The sequence below is a fragment of the Melozone crissalis genome, unplaced genomic scaffold (genome assembly GCF_028551555.1).
Source record: "Melozone crissalis strain CALT ecotype California unplaced genomic scaffold, PUWL_Pcris_2 ptg000042l_1, whole genome shotgun sequence".
Taxonomy (NCBI): domain Eukaryota; kingdom Metazoa; phylum Chordata; class Aves; order Passeriformes; family Passerellidae; genus Melozone; species Melozone crissalis.
Genome location: NW_026535820.1, coordinates 13,170,055 through 13,186,386, shown reverse-complemented (window position 1 = coordinate 13,186,386; position 16,332 = coordinate 13,170,055). Strand labels below are relative to the sequence as shown.

The 16,332-nt window shown below is 37.6% G+C and overlaps 1 protein-coding gene across 4 annotated transcripts in view; it reads right to left on the bottom strand.

Moving 5' to 3' along the window:
- The window catches only part of NOL4 (nucleolar protein 4), a 186,348-nt gene that overhangs the window by 67,983 nt on the left and 102,033 nt on the right, over positions 1 to 16,332 (bottom strand). For all 4 annotated transcript variants that reach the window (XM_054284740.1, XM_054284741.1, XM_054284742.1 and 1 more), the window contains one exon: positions 10,854 to 11,137. In XM_054284740.1, coding sequence (XP_054140715.1) covers positions 10,854 to 11,137 — 284 coding nt within the window. The remainder of the gene's footprint in view (positions 1 to 10,853; positions 11,138 to 16,332) is intronic.

The following is a 16,332-nucleotide window of genomic DNA, read 5'->3' as shown; positions in this document are numbered from 1 at the left end:
TACAAAGTGAGACAAGGATAAATTCATTCAGAGGGGGTCCAAAAAAACATATATCTCTGATTAAGTAACAGGGCCCAAAGAATATCCATGTGTCCTTTTGAGAGCCAATGCACAGCTCACAGTGTGAGGTTGTGGACTGACGACAGACTGTACTGGGGCCATTCATGGTAACCCCTGAGGAAATCAACTCACCTTTCCTTGCTTTTCTTTTATTAATCCTGAGAGGGTGCAGCCCAGGAGCTCAACAGTAGAAAGCAGAGGGAAGAAATTCTGAATAGTTCAGAAAGGGATCTTCCTGGTGGAGTCAGACAATTCCCAAATGCCATGGGAAACACAAGAGGAGGAAACACATTACTGCATGACCTCTACTAAAATATAAAATGGAGTCAGAAGCAATATACAAGATTTCATCCCAATATTAATTAAAACACACATGAAAAACAATCGCACTCTTGTCTGCTAGAGCACCTGTACACAAAGTTGTATGTTTGTATGCAGGTGCCTTAACAACATGAGCTCTTTCTATGCTCCTGGTTCATCTGTATGATTCCATACTTTGGTTCATGGCCACTGGATATGACTGTTTTCATCAGACAAAGGGAAAAAATATATGAATATATATATATATATGTGTATATATATTGTGTGTGTGTGCATGTATATCAAGAGAACAGCATGTAGGATTTTCCATCACATCTGGGAGTAGCTCATGGCATATTCATGATGAGAAGAGTTGGTGAGCACAGACTGAATAGGTATGAAGGGACACTGAGAATGACACTCTGACCAAAGCAGCTGATGAGAGGAAGGATTTCTATGAGAAATATTCAGTTGTACCACGCCAAGATCCAGGCAACAGCTGCAGTATTTCACAGAAACACTGTGAGCTCCAAGAGGCAGCAGCTTAGGGAAAACTCTAGAGATGCATATGGAATTCATCCAGTATTAAAATGTTTCATGGCATGCCACACTTACATGGGTGAAATGGAAACTCACATCAGTCACAGATTCCTACCTTTGGCTGTATATTTTTATACCCTTTCATGAGTTCCCAGTGAAACACAAATGTTGACTGTTTACACAGCTCTCACAGACCAGTTTCCAGGATCTGTTACTGATTGTGCAAGAATACCATTCTGTAATATTTGTAACCATCAATGTCTTATTCCTTACCATGCATTTAGAAAAATTTTTTGATTGCTGTCTTTTGACTGTGTTTAATAAACATACAAACATTTCACAGCTTTCAATGCCTACCTACACCACTATCCCCTGCCTGCCTCAATAACTAATGTAGATGCTGTTTTTTAATTGCTTCTTTCAAGTATTCAAAATCAGTCAGTGTTAGAGATGAAATACAAACCAGGATGTTTTGATGAAACATATGGCAGACAAAACCTCAAGCAGACTGATAGGGATTATTGGCAGTTGTTCTTTTTCACTCCCCATTCTGCGGGGAATAAGATGCTGCTAGAGACCATCTGGGAAATCCATCTAGCAAATCCCTTGTTGTTGTAGGGATCTAGGACATCAGCCATGATTCCAGCTCCTCACTGTTTTCAGTGGCACATTACAGCTGCAGCACTGTTGTTTTCTATGGGGCTGAAAGTTATTAACCAGAACTCAGTGGACAATGTGAATTGAATTCTTGCATATCCTCTTGGAGCAAATGTCTGTTACCTAGGTTCCCCTTTATAGAGGACTAGATTCAGTAATTAAAGTTAATTCCTCACAGCCCTATATTCTGGTAAAGTAATACCGTTATCTTTTTCTATTTTTTTTTTCATAAAAACCAAAATTTAAGATAGGCGTTCCATGAGTCTTCAGAAGCAGATGCAGGAGAATGACCAGAAAATTTGAAGCAAAAAGAGCAAGCAACAAAAGGAAAGATGAAAGAGAACAAATTAGTTAAATAGTTTTAAAGTTGAATTCTACTTTTCTTTCCTCTACTAAAAATTGACCTATTCACTTCTCTCACATCACCCAACAAATCCAACTGCCTGAATAAGTCTCCAAAAAAAATATTCAGTGTTTTAATGTAATTAATTATTCCCAGCAATTGCTATGGAGAGCACACAAAAGCACAGCTTGAAAGTGTATCAAGCATTCGGCAAGACATTTGGCTACTGGCATTCATTCAACAAGACAAAAAGATTAGCAAATGAGATATCTGTAAGACAACTAATAAAAACTATATTTATTTTAAAATCTCATCAATATATTGTTATAAATGTCATTAAAGATAAAAAATCTTTGGCTTCTTTCCTCTCTTTTGTCAGGACTTGTCTTGGCATGTAGAAAAGAATTCAATACCAGAAAGAAAAAATTAGGACTAACATTCATGATTATCAACTTCTTGAATAACAATATAGTTTTGAAGGAGTTGAATGTGTAGAAAGTAGCCAAATAGGAAGCCATTCATCAAAGATTAGTTTTGAGGATCAGCTCTTCAACCTCAGCATCTGAAAAATTAAAAAATGACAGTTCATTAAGTGTAAATAATATTAAGACCAAACACAATCACAATAGGTAGCAATTATTGCTGGCCCGTTATATCTTGCTCAATTTACCATCAAATAGTGTTTAATCTTCCAAGAGCAAGATTTGCTCTCAGTCTTTTTCTAGGTGGCAGAGAAGCTGCATATGTGATAGGAGAAGAAAAAGGAGCAGCAAATCGTTTAATGTGGTAAGACTTCAACACAAATTCAATTTCCTTCCTAATGGGGAAAAAACCCAACAAACTACAACAAAAAAACCCCCACAAAAATAAGAGTTAGGGATTATAACAAGGTTCAGCCTTGAAAGTGTCTATCAGGAACAAATCTCAGCTGAATTTGCCTGAAAGGTACAGACATGTGTTCCCAGACTGATAAGTTATAAAATGTTCTTGGCTGTAAACAGGGAGGGAAGTAATTTCAGACCTTACCTCTTTGATTGCAGAGGCACTTGATAGCTTTCTGGCTTGTCTGAACAGATGTCCAGCCTCTAAAAGCAAGTTGGAGAAAGTCCTGCATCTCCTTCCTGTACAAGTGCTTCTTGTTCGATATGAGTGACGAGAGACTCCAAAGGTAAAAGTGGATGAGGATAGACAGCTGGATCTGAGAGCAACACACATTCAATCTGGAATCAAGAGCACCACTTTCTGCTACTTGACCCATGTGCTCTTCCTCCTTTAAAAAGAAACCTCTGAGAAAATTTCTAAAAAGTCCCATCAAAACTTATTCTCTTCCATGCCAGCTTTACATTAGCTGGGATTTCATACACATATGGAGCCAGCTTGTGTTCTCCATTACAGGTATGTAAATCTGGAGTGGCATCTTCAGTTTCCATTTAATTGACCTGGAGTTACATCATTGTAATGAATGCCCTGCAGGAAATCAATTTCACTTTCAAGAGCTTTGAGTGAACATGAAAACCTGCTACTAAATGTACTTCCAATGGGAAGAATTAGACACAGAACTGATGGTATCATAGACAAAGGACTTTGATGAATGTGACTGTTAGAGAATGCTACAGAATTCATATTTTCTGACAAAGACAACACTGATTTTTATTTTTCATGCAGCTGCAGTGGCATGAAAAACATGCTCTTCAAAACAATTACTTATTTAGCCATTTATTATGGGTAACCCCCAAAATCAGAAGATGCAATTCTGGAAAAAACAGTGCTCTATAAAACCATAGTTGTTACACTTGAACAGTGATTATTAAACCACTAAACTAACATCAAAAGTTTTTTGGTACTAAAGTTTCTCAGTGCCCTCTAACATCTTCCTACAAAAGAGCAGCAAAAAAAGAACTTTTTTTCTTCATAGAACAAAGATGCTTTATCCAAAAAACAAATAAATTGACTTTTAGAGTCAGAAAACTGTGATTTTTTTAGTTTGCTTGTTTTCTAAAAGTAGGGAAGAGTAAAATCAAGGTGCCAGATAAAAATGGTAGAGTAAAATATAAAGGACTCAGACTTTTTTGGAGCAACTTCTAAAAACCCTATGCATGAAGCAGAAATTCATTGGGAAAGAGAAAAAAACAGGCTGATTCGTAGGTGAGTGGGCAGAAAAAAATTAGGAAGTCGCAAAACTGCTTGCATACACTTTTTGTTCTCCTTTCATTGAAGTTCTCCATGCACAGGAGAAGAGAACAGGCTTATCTTCTACTGTAGTGTATCTATCTCCCAAGAAGAGAAAAGTACTGACATGCCAGTGACCTTTGCACAAACTTGAGCATAGCAGAGAAAGATGATACATACTTCAACAGAACCCTTGAGCCTGCCTTCACACACCAAAGTTGTGAGATGCAAGAATAAAGATATAGCCTCATATCAACTACACATGATGGTGGTAGGGGTGGATTCTGCCTTCAGTTCACTTCTTTTATCATCTTTACTTCTAAATCTCAGTACAAACTATTTCCACAGATTCAGTGTAAAGCAGCAATGATGGAACCAATGACTGGGTAGCAATTAAGGCAAAGCTGGAATATGTCCCCATCCTCTCCTCAGTGCTACAATTGGAATGGTGAAAGCAGACTGGACCCTAGTGGAGCTGCAGACTCATTTTGTGCTGGTATCTCATTCTTCCAGAATGTTTATAATGCAAGCTTTGCCTTCTGCCTCACTCCTGCTGTTTTGTCAAAATCTAGTATGCCACTACTTGTAGTAACATGTTCTAAAACTTTCAAAAGACTTTGCTTCACTCTTCATAAGTTATTATGACAGTAGCGAACAGTATTTCATGCTAAGTCTCTTTCTAGTCCTAACAATTAAGCCATAAAATAAAGCTGCCAAACCCCTGGACTGCAGACTCTCAAGATACTTCCATAAACAAAACAGCAGTCAGTAAAATATGGCATTGCTTGAACACTTTCTGTCTGACCATGGAAATTAAATAAAATGTACCAGTTAGACCAAATAAAACCAAAAAAGTCTAATTTCTTCTTATGCCATACCTAGGTAGTGAGATCCAACTTCAAGCAAGGGAGACAATGACAAGTTCAGAGGAGAGACAAGATGGAATCAAAAGATCCTTTCTGACAGGATAAACTCTCAATCCAGATTAATTATCTTAACTTGAGTATTTAGCAAAATAAACTAGATGGGGGAAAGGGTATTTTCTTTGTACTAAAAACCCAACATACAGAGTTTAGTGGTATCCTCAAAAGAGGAAGAGGCACTTCTATCTTGCCCTTTCCACCTTCCCTCCTGCTTAGAGCTGAGGTAACCATCTCATATAAGAACCACAGCACAACGCTCCCATTCAGCTGAAACTTGTCTATTCCACTTAAATATAAATAATGATGATGAATGAAAAAAAAATTGAATTATTAAGTAAAAAAAAAAGAAAGGAAAAAAACACCAAAACAACACCTCCAACACTGTTCTTAATAACATGCAAATTCCCAAAGTCTTCCTTTTAACTCCTGCTTCAAGTAGCTGCAAACTTGTTTAACATTTTATTAACAATTTTTTAAAATAAATTACTTCATAAGTTTCTCGATAGGCCTCTATCAGCCTCAATTAAAAGTGCACTGCAATTCCTAAGGATTCCATTTGCTTTAGAAAAAGCCATATGGTTTCTTATTTTCTGACCATGGTCAGACAGAAGCACAGGGAACTAGGCAGGCAGTGACTCCATTGCCTCAGAAACACAATGTCAGATATGATGATGTTCACTGGATTTAAGGAATGACCTTCCACCTTTTGCTAAGATGCAATCACATCTTTTAGAAGAAAAGAGAGTGAGGAAGAAATTCATCGAGATCTGCCTTGCTCCTCATAGGTGGTGTCTATCTGTGGCTAAATTCATGTGCACTTTTGGAAACCAGAAGGTTTCACCACAGATGACCACAGGCTTATCAGTATAATTGCATACACAGGTCAGGCTGCTTGGACAGTCATGCCTGGTTTCCCTTGGTAATGAGGAGCTCCATCAAAACAGATGTTACAAGATTCTACAGCTGGACTAATCACTTAAGATGACTAAATCTTATAGTGCAGGAGCTTCAGACTTCACCCAGGACCTCATACATGCTCTGGCTTTCAGATGCCACACAAGCCTTTAAATACTTTCCTGGAGAGGGGCCTGAGTTAAAAGCAGACTGTGCCAGGTCAACCTGCCATAGTGCAGACACATCCATTACAACAGTAATGTGTAAGTGTTTGAAGTTGCAATTGCTGGAAGCAAACAGCCCCCAGCAATGGCCCATGACAATAACACTGTTCTTTACATCAAGAAAAAAGGTTGAGAAACACTTTAAAAGCCCAGCATTAAAGGAGAGACAGAAAGATTTTAGAGACTACATGAAAACTCTGCCTCATGGTGATCAACTGTAGCTATATTGACATGCACATTAGAATGCAGTATTAGAATTAAAGGTTATGGTATGCAGCAATCATTATTTACTGTTCTTTCCTTTAAAACTATGTTTTACTTTTCAGACTTAAAGGAAACATTTCTTATCTTGTGCAATTCATCAAGAAGCCAATTCTACACTTGAGCTAAACATAATGCATATTAACTTAGCCTACCATACATCCAGAGGGACTTGAGGCGTCCAACTTTCTACCAGAAATTTCATCTGGTAGAAAGAAAAAAAGCCAACTGTTTGCAATTAGTAGGTATCTGGTCAAAATGAGCACATATGTTGTCCTTGTAACCTCATTTTAATGCCTCTCCTAGGCATCTATGATCAGTAGCATATATTTCTATCTGGAAAATTCCACAATGAGGTTTTTGCATATTAGGAGTGCCCTTTGCAATACAGACATAACAAACCATTTATTAATCCAGGTAAAATAATGGCACAATGTAAGTATGACTGGTGAGCTCAAAAGCCTGTTTTCTCGTACTGTATTATAATAACATTGTTATCCAAATGCAAAAGAGATAAAACCATTTGAAACAAGGAGGCTTGCTGTATTTAGTGAAATAAATAATGAAAAAGAGATAAAGCTATATAATAACTTTTCAAAATAAAATATATGGTGCAGGAAGTAGCAATAACAAAAGAATCTAATAAAAAACAATAAAAAACCTCAGTGCTACAGAGACTTCACCACACTCATACAAAAACCCAGATGGCTCACACATAAGTAATGATCTAAAATAATTTATATGTGCATGTAACTATTTGAATTCATACAACCACATTTGCAGAGCATTTGCTGATGAATACTTTCTAAGTGATTTCTAGTACAAAGACTCAGACCAGGTAAGTTAAACTTAGGTATGTGTTTTTTCAGCTATGCAAAATTTCACAAACTTCAATTTAGCCCTAAATGGTTGTAGAAATTTCTGCTGCTGTGAACAACTAGGTCTTACTGGAGGGTCTGTTTCCTAATATAAGCTCAATAAAAGTACATATATATAAAATGTATATACATAATTACGTGTACATATATGCATTAAAAACTATGAAAGCCCATTTTTTCCTTGCACAACAAATTTTCAGTAAATAGTAAAATATTTTGTATCAGATCTTAAGGTTGTTACAATTTGCCAACTCCCTCCACGGTGCTCAGGTCATGATCTTTTTGTAAAAAGAAGAGATTACCACACACAGTTACTGGCTGAACTGAGGATTAAAAGTAACAGTGTCCACTGAAATATCATGCTTGTTTGAAGAGTGCTACTAACACCAGTTTTAAAAGCCATATTCTGAAGTAACTGAACCAAGCATTCTTTAAATAATATACTGTAGTTGTTCATAGAGTTATCTAATCTCCAGTTATTTATCTAAGTTTTTTTCAGACAAGAAAAAAACAAACCTTACTTTCTTAAAAAGCACTAATTATGTCCTCTGTGTCTATAGGCATGATAATAGGAAAATGTTAAGTGTCCCTGTTTTGACAGCCAAGATTTTTTTGAAGACTAATACCACTATTTTCACAAACTTTCCCTATAGCAAAATAGGTATGGACAAGATGAATATTCTGAAAATTTAACTTCCACAAAGAAATAACCATTTTCAAGAAATATTTCCCTTTTAGCACTCACATTTTCAAAGCAAATATGATGGAAAAACTACCATTTTTATCTCAACAGCTTCTTCTGATCAAAATTCTGCAGCAGATACAAAATTATCTATCTATCAGAACATGTCAGCCAAGAGATCCTCCTAGCTCCATTCCTTTGCCCCTGAGTTTCACAGTCTTGACTCCCAAGAGAATACCATCTTGTGCAGGTTAAATGGGACATTGAGGAAGCATAATGTATTTCTTCCTTCGGTACTAGCCCATTAATTCAAATATATTTAGAAACTAGATATTTTCTTCAGTAACTCATCTTACAAATCTCTAACAAATTTTGTTTATCTGAGGATTGTGTTCTTCCTGAAGTCTTTACTCTATATTTGATAATCTTTACTGCATATCTAATTAATCATATACTTAAATGAACTCTAAGCATCAACATGAGTTTCACTAGGAAAAAAAGAGGAGACAAATCTGCATATTGTTGGCAATATAGAGTGGGCAGGATGACAGCAAGTGTGAAAGAATGTATTGATGTGGGGGATGATTCTGGCCTCAAAATTTGTAAAGAATGAGATGGCTTTGATTGTCATCTAAATTCATTATAGATTTTTAACACTTTTTGATACATTTTTCTTGCATCTGAGTTGGAATTGATTCAAATTGGAAAGTGAACATTAGGCTATGTTCTTGTCTTAGCTATAAATGAGTGTCACATTAAGACTCCTCCCCCTCTTTGCCAAGCTTATTTGTGTATTTGCAAGAGTGATGGCACAAGCAACAACATACCTCAGGCAAAAGAGCCTGTGTGTCTGTCAATATTTGGGTGATGAGCCTATAAAAGGTTCATTAGAAGAATCTGCCCTGAAGCAAAAGAAGATACTGTTCATATCAGCCAATTTGAGACCCACTGTGCAACTCAAAGTACTGAGTAAATCCAGCACTGGGGTTCATACACAGGCAGAGACTACAGCTAGTCAGAACATTTTCCAGAGAATGCAAGTTTGTGAGAAAAAAAGTATTCCATACAGATAAACAGTTTTCATAAAGATTTCATGGAGAAGTGTTGGGATACATGATTTGCTTAATGGCCATGAGAAAGACCAACAATCTCCCATTTAGTCTCCCTTTGTTCTATCCACTAAAACTTAGGTACTAAAGTTACAAAATCATGACAAGTTTTTATTTTTACTCCACAGGCAATGAAGATAGGAGATAAAACCTTAGTATGATTAAATGTTGTTCTCTGGATATCACTCATGTATTATCCCTTTCTAAGTATGCTTAAGCATTTTAACACTCCTGTTTCAAAGCCCTGTAAAAAAATGTCCCCATTCAAGGTATATCTATGCTGTCAGGCTACTGAAAGCCAGTGAGTAGCATTAATAGTCTTTGGATCCAGGACTCACATCCTATTACTGCTGCTGTAAAAGTGGTAAGCCAGTTGGTCATCAGATACTAATTTAAAAAAAAAAATGGAACGTGTGACCAGTAAGATCAATGACTAAATTCTATGACATATGCATTTCTTCACCCTCCCTACTGTAGGCCCTCATGAAAAGCACCATCCTAGTAAGCTAGCTAACTTAATCTGTGAGATCTGTCTTTATCTACAAAATAACACCCTTGCTTCTCCTTACCTACACAATAGAAATGACAGCTAAAAGCCCTCAGGGGATTACAGCTTCTTAAAGGAAACTTGTCAGTTTTAATTCAGGTTAGGTGCCTGCATAACACAATCATGAAGAAACCAAATCAGTTCCTTTCAGATGTTGATAATTCACTGGTAGGAATTATCTTGGCCATACATACTTAACATTCATATGGATTAATTCCTGTCCAGGTTTTGGTGAGAAAGAGTTCATTTTCTTCCCAGTAGCTGGTATAGTGCTGTGTTTTGGATTAAGTATGAGAATAATGTTGATATCATACTGATGTTTTAGTTGATGCTAAGCAGTGCTTATCCCAAGTTAATGATTTTTCAATTTCCCAGGCTCTGCTGGTAAGCAGGTGCACAAATGGCTGGAAGGGAGTAAGCCAAGGACAGCTGACCCAAACTGGCCAAAGGGATATTCTGCACCACAGAGAGGATTGCCCAGTATATAAACTGGGGGAGCTGGCCAGAAACTGTCAAATGCTGCTCAGACACTGACTGGGCATTGGTCAATGGGTGGTGAGCATGTATTGTGCATCACTTGTGTTTCTTGGATTTTATTCCTCTTTCCCTTTTTGTTGTATTCTTTTCATTACAATTATCAGTACTAGTAGTAGCAATATACTTTAATTTATTTCAATTGTTAAACTGTTCTTATCTCAACCCATAGGTTTTACCTTTCTTCCATTCTCCTCCTGACTCCACCAAGGCAGAGAGGGGAGTTAGAGAGTGACTGTGAGGTATTTAGCCAGCTGGGTTTAAACCATGAAAATTCTACAGATACATAATAGAAGTGATGAGATGGCCATCTGTAAATATACATACATATATATCTCCATATTTTTATATATATACATTTATATAGATCTAATATTATTTACATACTTTTTTTTTTCAAATTGGTAATGTAGACCATTCTTAATAAATTATAAAATTGATAAAAATCATGTCTGATGGAGAACTACACCATTTTTGCTTGTGTGTCAGCACAATATATTGCCTATACATATATATTCACCCATGTACATCCACATACACTTAATGTACGTATACATCATATATGTGTAACAGAGCATACAAATCTACGTATGGCATTTAAATAATGATCTGACAAACATTAGACACATCACATTAAGTGCTTAACTGGGAAAAACCTTTAGTTTGGCCTCACAAATCTTTTTCTTTTCTGAACTACATGCTTCATATCTGGACCGTGTGGAAGCATCTTACCTTGCTTCCATTTTCTCTTGCCTCTCGTTCCATCTTGAGATCAGAAATTAGGAGAGTCTTGTATTTGTTCTTTCCATTACTGCTGTGATCATCTAGTCTGTATTCCGAAGTCAGCTGAGCAGAGAGGGGACTGTCACTCAGGTTCAGAGGCTGCTCATCCTGCTCCAGATTTGTTTTGCCATTACTGTTGGTTTCTGCCATCTCCCTGCAGTGTGTTCCCCCTGAAGCATTGGAACTGTGTCCCACGGTCTCATTGCCATTAAAACTCTCTGCAGCTGAATCATCTATTAAAAAAGAGACATTTTCAGTCACATGCCACATAATCATCTCTGTCCAGTTCAAAAATAATTTATATATTCACAATGTTTTTTTCAAAACAGAATGAAAGCTGTTTCTATTACTAGCACCAGTAAATTTCTGTAAAAAGTGCAAACACACTCCTCCATGTTTTCAAGTAAAAGGTTTAAGTAAATCCATAAAATATTATTAAGTAAAGGGAAATTGTCTGGGCTGACACTTTAGTACCACTGTGTACATAAAGGATAATCACAAAGGATTTTTAGGGACAAAGTGATAAAGTCTGCCTTGATCAATCTGGCTGTCCATATGGCTATGGATCTATTTAGATTCTTATACCACATTCATTAGTGCACTATCACATATTTCTGAAATCAACAGAGGTGCACATGGTACTCAGAGAAAATCTGAATCTCAGGTTTTAAGTGTGCAGAACAGCATGTGTCATATCCATAAATATCTTTTTGCAGAGATACAGTGTAAATAAATCTGATGTGTTCACTGCCGGCAGCAGAGATTGCACTAGAAGAGCTGATTCCTGAAATAAAGATCCTGTCTTCATTTTGTTCAGGTGTCCATTCACTTCTTTCATTCATTGTGTGTTATAATATGCTTTAAAATATTGATAAATAGTGGACTAAACTATAAGCCTGAACACTCCATCCAGAAACTCTGGATTTATCATTGTTACCCTTATGATTTCACAGTTGGATTGTATGATTTTAATATGTGTCTTCACTTACTTACAGATTTGTGTATCTTGTCAATACTGGAATTTGTCACCTGTCCTACCACTCAGCCCTTCTTTACTTCTAAACAATCTTTTGGCCAACAGCCTATTTAGTAAAACATTTTTTTTTTTTCAAAGGATTAAATGGCAGTAGAATTTGGCACTCACTTTGCCCTCTTCTTGTTCTCTAAAGCACCTCTGAGATGTCAATTTACACTGTTTTGCTCATGGTGCAAACACCTGCCCAGTGCTCTACAGGCATTTGCTTATTGCAGACTATGAAGCTGGAAACAAACTGGGAGGTCAGTAGTCAGGAATGCATTCAGATTGAAACTGGAGATATGAAATGAGATGGACCTTCATATATTAGCACCTTAATGTACCATCTTTTTTAGGCCCTTCTAAACAACTTCTATGGAAAAGGAGCAAACACATTTATACACATGAAGAATTTAAAAAACCCATCAGGACACATGCTTTAACAGTTGTGCTCAGAAATACTCATGTTTTAACTACATGATTAATCAAATTGTTGACTCACCATCATTATTACAGTAAAAAACAACTATTCACCGCTCTCAAATGAGATTTTTAAAAGAGAAGAAAATAGTGGATAAATGGGTAGTGATCTAATTCAATTGAATCAGAAAAGCCAGAGACAAGCTATCATACATCATTCTCTTACTTTCTGCATCCAAAAATATTTTTATGCCATAAATATATACAGGACTGGGCATGTAGTATGACCACATTTTTTTAAAATTGCTTTGTTTTGTAAACCTGGGAGAAAAAAAAAATCGAATTTTTTAACAATACAAATTAAGGGTCATAATTTAAAAAATTGTATTTGAGGACCATTTTTTGTTGTTCTAAAACAGCTGTATAACTAATGGTTACAATAAAAAACAACCAACTGTGCTTTGGTGTGTATCACTTTTACATTATCTCTTGGGAATACCAATGTATATACAATAAATTACATAACATTCCTAGAATAAGACTTTTAAGTGTGTATACCAAACAAACTTGTAACATAGCAAATGCTGCTTGAGGATTTCAGCTATGTTAGTGAATAAAAAGATCAGGATTTATCCTTAACAAATCTTATATCATGCCCTGAGGCTTTTGTCTTCAAGGCCATAACATATAAAAAAGGCTAAAACTCGAACATACTCTCAGAAATAAATCAGCAGCTTTACTACTCCAAAATAGAAAATGGAATTCTAATATAGAGTCTTTTTTTTTTTAAAGAAAATAGACACACTTCCAACTGATTTGCTCTGATATAACAGAAAGAAACCCAGATATTTTTTAACAGAGAAACACTGATTACTGTTGTGTTTAAGACTGTTAGCAGATAATTGGCTTCTTGATTAACAGTTTAAAAAGTGACAGTCAGTTTCAAATTAATTAAATCAGTTACTGAATGGGTCACTGAGTGAGGGATGCTCTTCCCTTTGAAGGGCTCAGAAAATTCCCTGCTGTAGGCAGCAAAGACAGAAACAAGTGAGTAACCAGAGGATACAAAGAGCCACCTAAAAGGTGGGGGCACTGCCTACCCAGCAGCACACAGGTCTGATCCCTCGGGAATTTCTGTGTGCTGGCACTCCAGTGTCCTGGCTCATGCAGTGCAGAGGAACCACCAGCAGGACACAGAGGGCTGGATGGGAGTAATGGGAGCTGTGCTAAGAGCTAGATCCAGGAACAGCCAATTCTCAAGCACAGATGTTAGTTTTGCCCAGCAATAATGCTTTCTTTTTTTGCTGCCCTGTATGACATATAGTTGACAACTAAACCTTACAAATTTTACATTCTTACAAATGTGTGGGAATATTACAATGAGAAGAAAAAATAATCTCATGTTTGTTCTAAAACATGACCACTCTATGTTGAGTAAATGTGATCAAGCATTGAAACAATAGAAAAGTTTTATAAGATTTCTGCTTTTCTTTGCAAAAGCTTAAGTTACTTGATGGCAGATCTCAGTTTCTACTATAAAGTCAAATATCTGTTCTTACAGTAATTTAACCTTGCTTGTTAGAGATGGGAATTTGTCAATATAATGGTCAGGAGAATGGCCACAATAGGTATGGTATAAATTACACTTTTGTCAAGTAAACAGAAATATGTATTTCTATAAAGGAGATGAAGAAAAAATAGAAAGTGGTTTAGCAATAGTTTCTCACAGATGTTACCAAGGTAACCAGATTACAAGGTTTAGTACATTCCTCCTCCCTGGGCAGCTGTCTATTTTTGCTAAGAATGAGGATACTTTAAAGCAAGAGTTTCTCAGAAGATATCATAAGCACAAAACACATCAGGAATGTCTGAGTTTGGGGAAAAAGGCAAGAGGGTCTTACCCAGGAGAGGAAAGTGATGTTCATCCTTGGAGACAGGCAACCACAGCCCAAACACCTCCTAACCCTGCAGGGACTGCAAGCACTCATGGCCATCATAGGGATGCCAAGGGGCAAGAGCAGATCCATGGACCAGTCCCTCACACCACATTCCCCAGTGGCCACTGCCTCTGCCAGGGGCAGGAGGTGAGACCTCAGCTCCTGACAGTGCCTGGTGCAGCTGCTGAGTGGGGCTGCACCTAAAGCAGAGACTGCACTGGGAGCAGCAGCTTGCTCACAGTTTTCTCATCTTCATCTATCACAACACCTCTGCAACAATGAACTGATAATGCCAAAAGCCTCTTCTCTTACCAAGTATTATTTTCCCCTCCATCCAGCAGAGGCACAGTGGCTTGGGAAGAGCTCAGAGAAGAAGGGGCTTTGTCCAACTATGGCCACTGGTCCCTGCTCCTTGTTGGGAATTCATAGAGATGAGGTCCACCCCAGAGCCAAGGTTGATCCCAGCCTGGTGCACAAGGGGCAGCAGCCATGAACCCACTGCAGAGCTGCCCTCCCACAAACAGGAGGCTCAGCAAACCACAGCATTCCTCTCTGGGCTCACTCCAGCCTCCCTTCCCACAGCATTAAACACCACTGAGGCCAGGGCAGCACATTTTCAAATCCTGTGCCTTGTCTGAACCATCCCTGCAGGGTGAATTATATGGAAAGGCTTCCAGAGAAGCCTGCCTCAGATACTGTGAGCTGAGAAGGGGGAGGGAGAAAGGGGCCCCATGCCCTGCATTGGGTATTAGGGCAGTCATAAAAGAAGCTGTGGGATGAGCTCACATCTTCATCACACCCAGGAGTTGCTTTTATCCACAAGTATCAGCAATGACAGAAAATCAGCCATCAAATGCTGCTTGCTCAGGGCAGAACATGTCTTTGGGAACTGTGCAGCTGTCAAGCCTTTATCCAAGAATGCTGGAAGGCTGGAAGTAAATCTACAATTGGTTTTGTTACTTAAGCCTGAAAAGGGAATCTATCTACAAAATATGTATTCATATCTGAAAACAGCAAACTGGGGCCTCCTTCACCTATGCAGAGATCCTCTTCCATGGATTAAAAAGCATCACCCCTCTAGCAAGCAAAACATCCTAAAAGCAGAGGGAAAGTATCTTCGGATCAGGCAGCAGCCACATTCTTGCTGAAGCATAGGACACTCTCTAGGCTTAGGCACAGACTTCTCACTTATGGATCAATATTTCTTAAACCTCTTGGTGCCAACACATCCTTCTTTCACCTTGCACACTGCTCCACACTGTTCTTGTGCTCTGCTCTGAACAACACCCTTTGGACACCTTTAGTTCAAGTATTCTCCATGTCAGAGGTAATCAATAGAACAAGGGGTACTGGCTTTAAACTGAAGGAGAGTAGGTATAAATTAGATATTAGGAAGAAATGCTTTACTGAGGTACTGGAAAAAGTTGCCAGAAGTTGTAGATGCCCCATATCTGGGAGTGATTAAGGGCACAGTGGGCAACCTGGTCTAGTGGAATCCTGTTCTACAGTTCTATGATTCTAATTCTCAAAACAAGATCTACAGTGATTTTTTGACTTCAAGTTAATGTCTTATCACATTGCATTACAGCTTCCAGTTCCTCCTTCCAGATCCCACTGAGACCAGCAAGATACAAAGTGACACCAGATTTATTTTTGAAGACATGAGAATTCCAGATTCCTGTTGTGAACTTTCCAAGTTCATTGCAGTAATCACTGTGTTGGCTTTTCTCTCTGCTTTTGAAGGAAATTTGGAAATGGGGGAAGAAAAGACAATGCCAAAGAAAGCCCAAGCAAACAGATGCTCTGAGTTTTGATGCTTAGAATTATTGCATTCTTCACTTCAATTCTCTGCCTCAGACATTCACATTATCATGGCCTAAATCTCCACCCCAACCCAATTTCCCTGTACATCTTAAATTCTGCAAGGTGATATCAGTGGCAGCTGGTATTTTAAGGACACTCTCATTTAGAGCACAAAACTAGGTCTTAATTTATAGGAATGTTCTTCTACTTTCTCCTATGATGTCTAGATTTATGAATGGGCCAACAGCATATA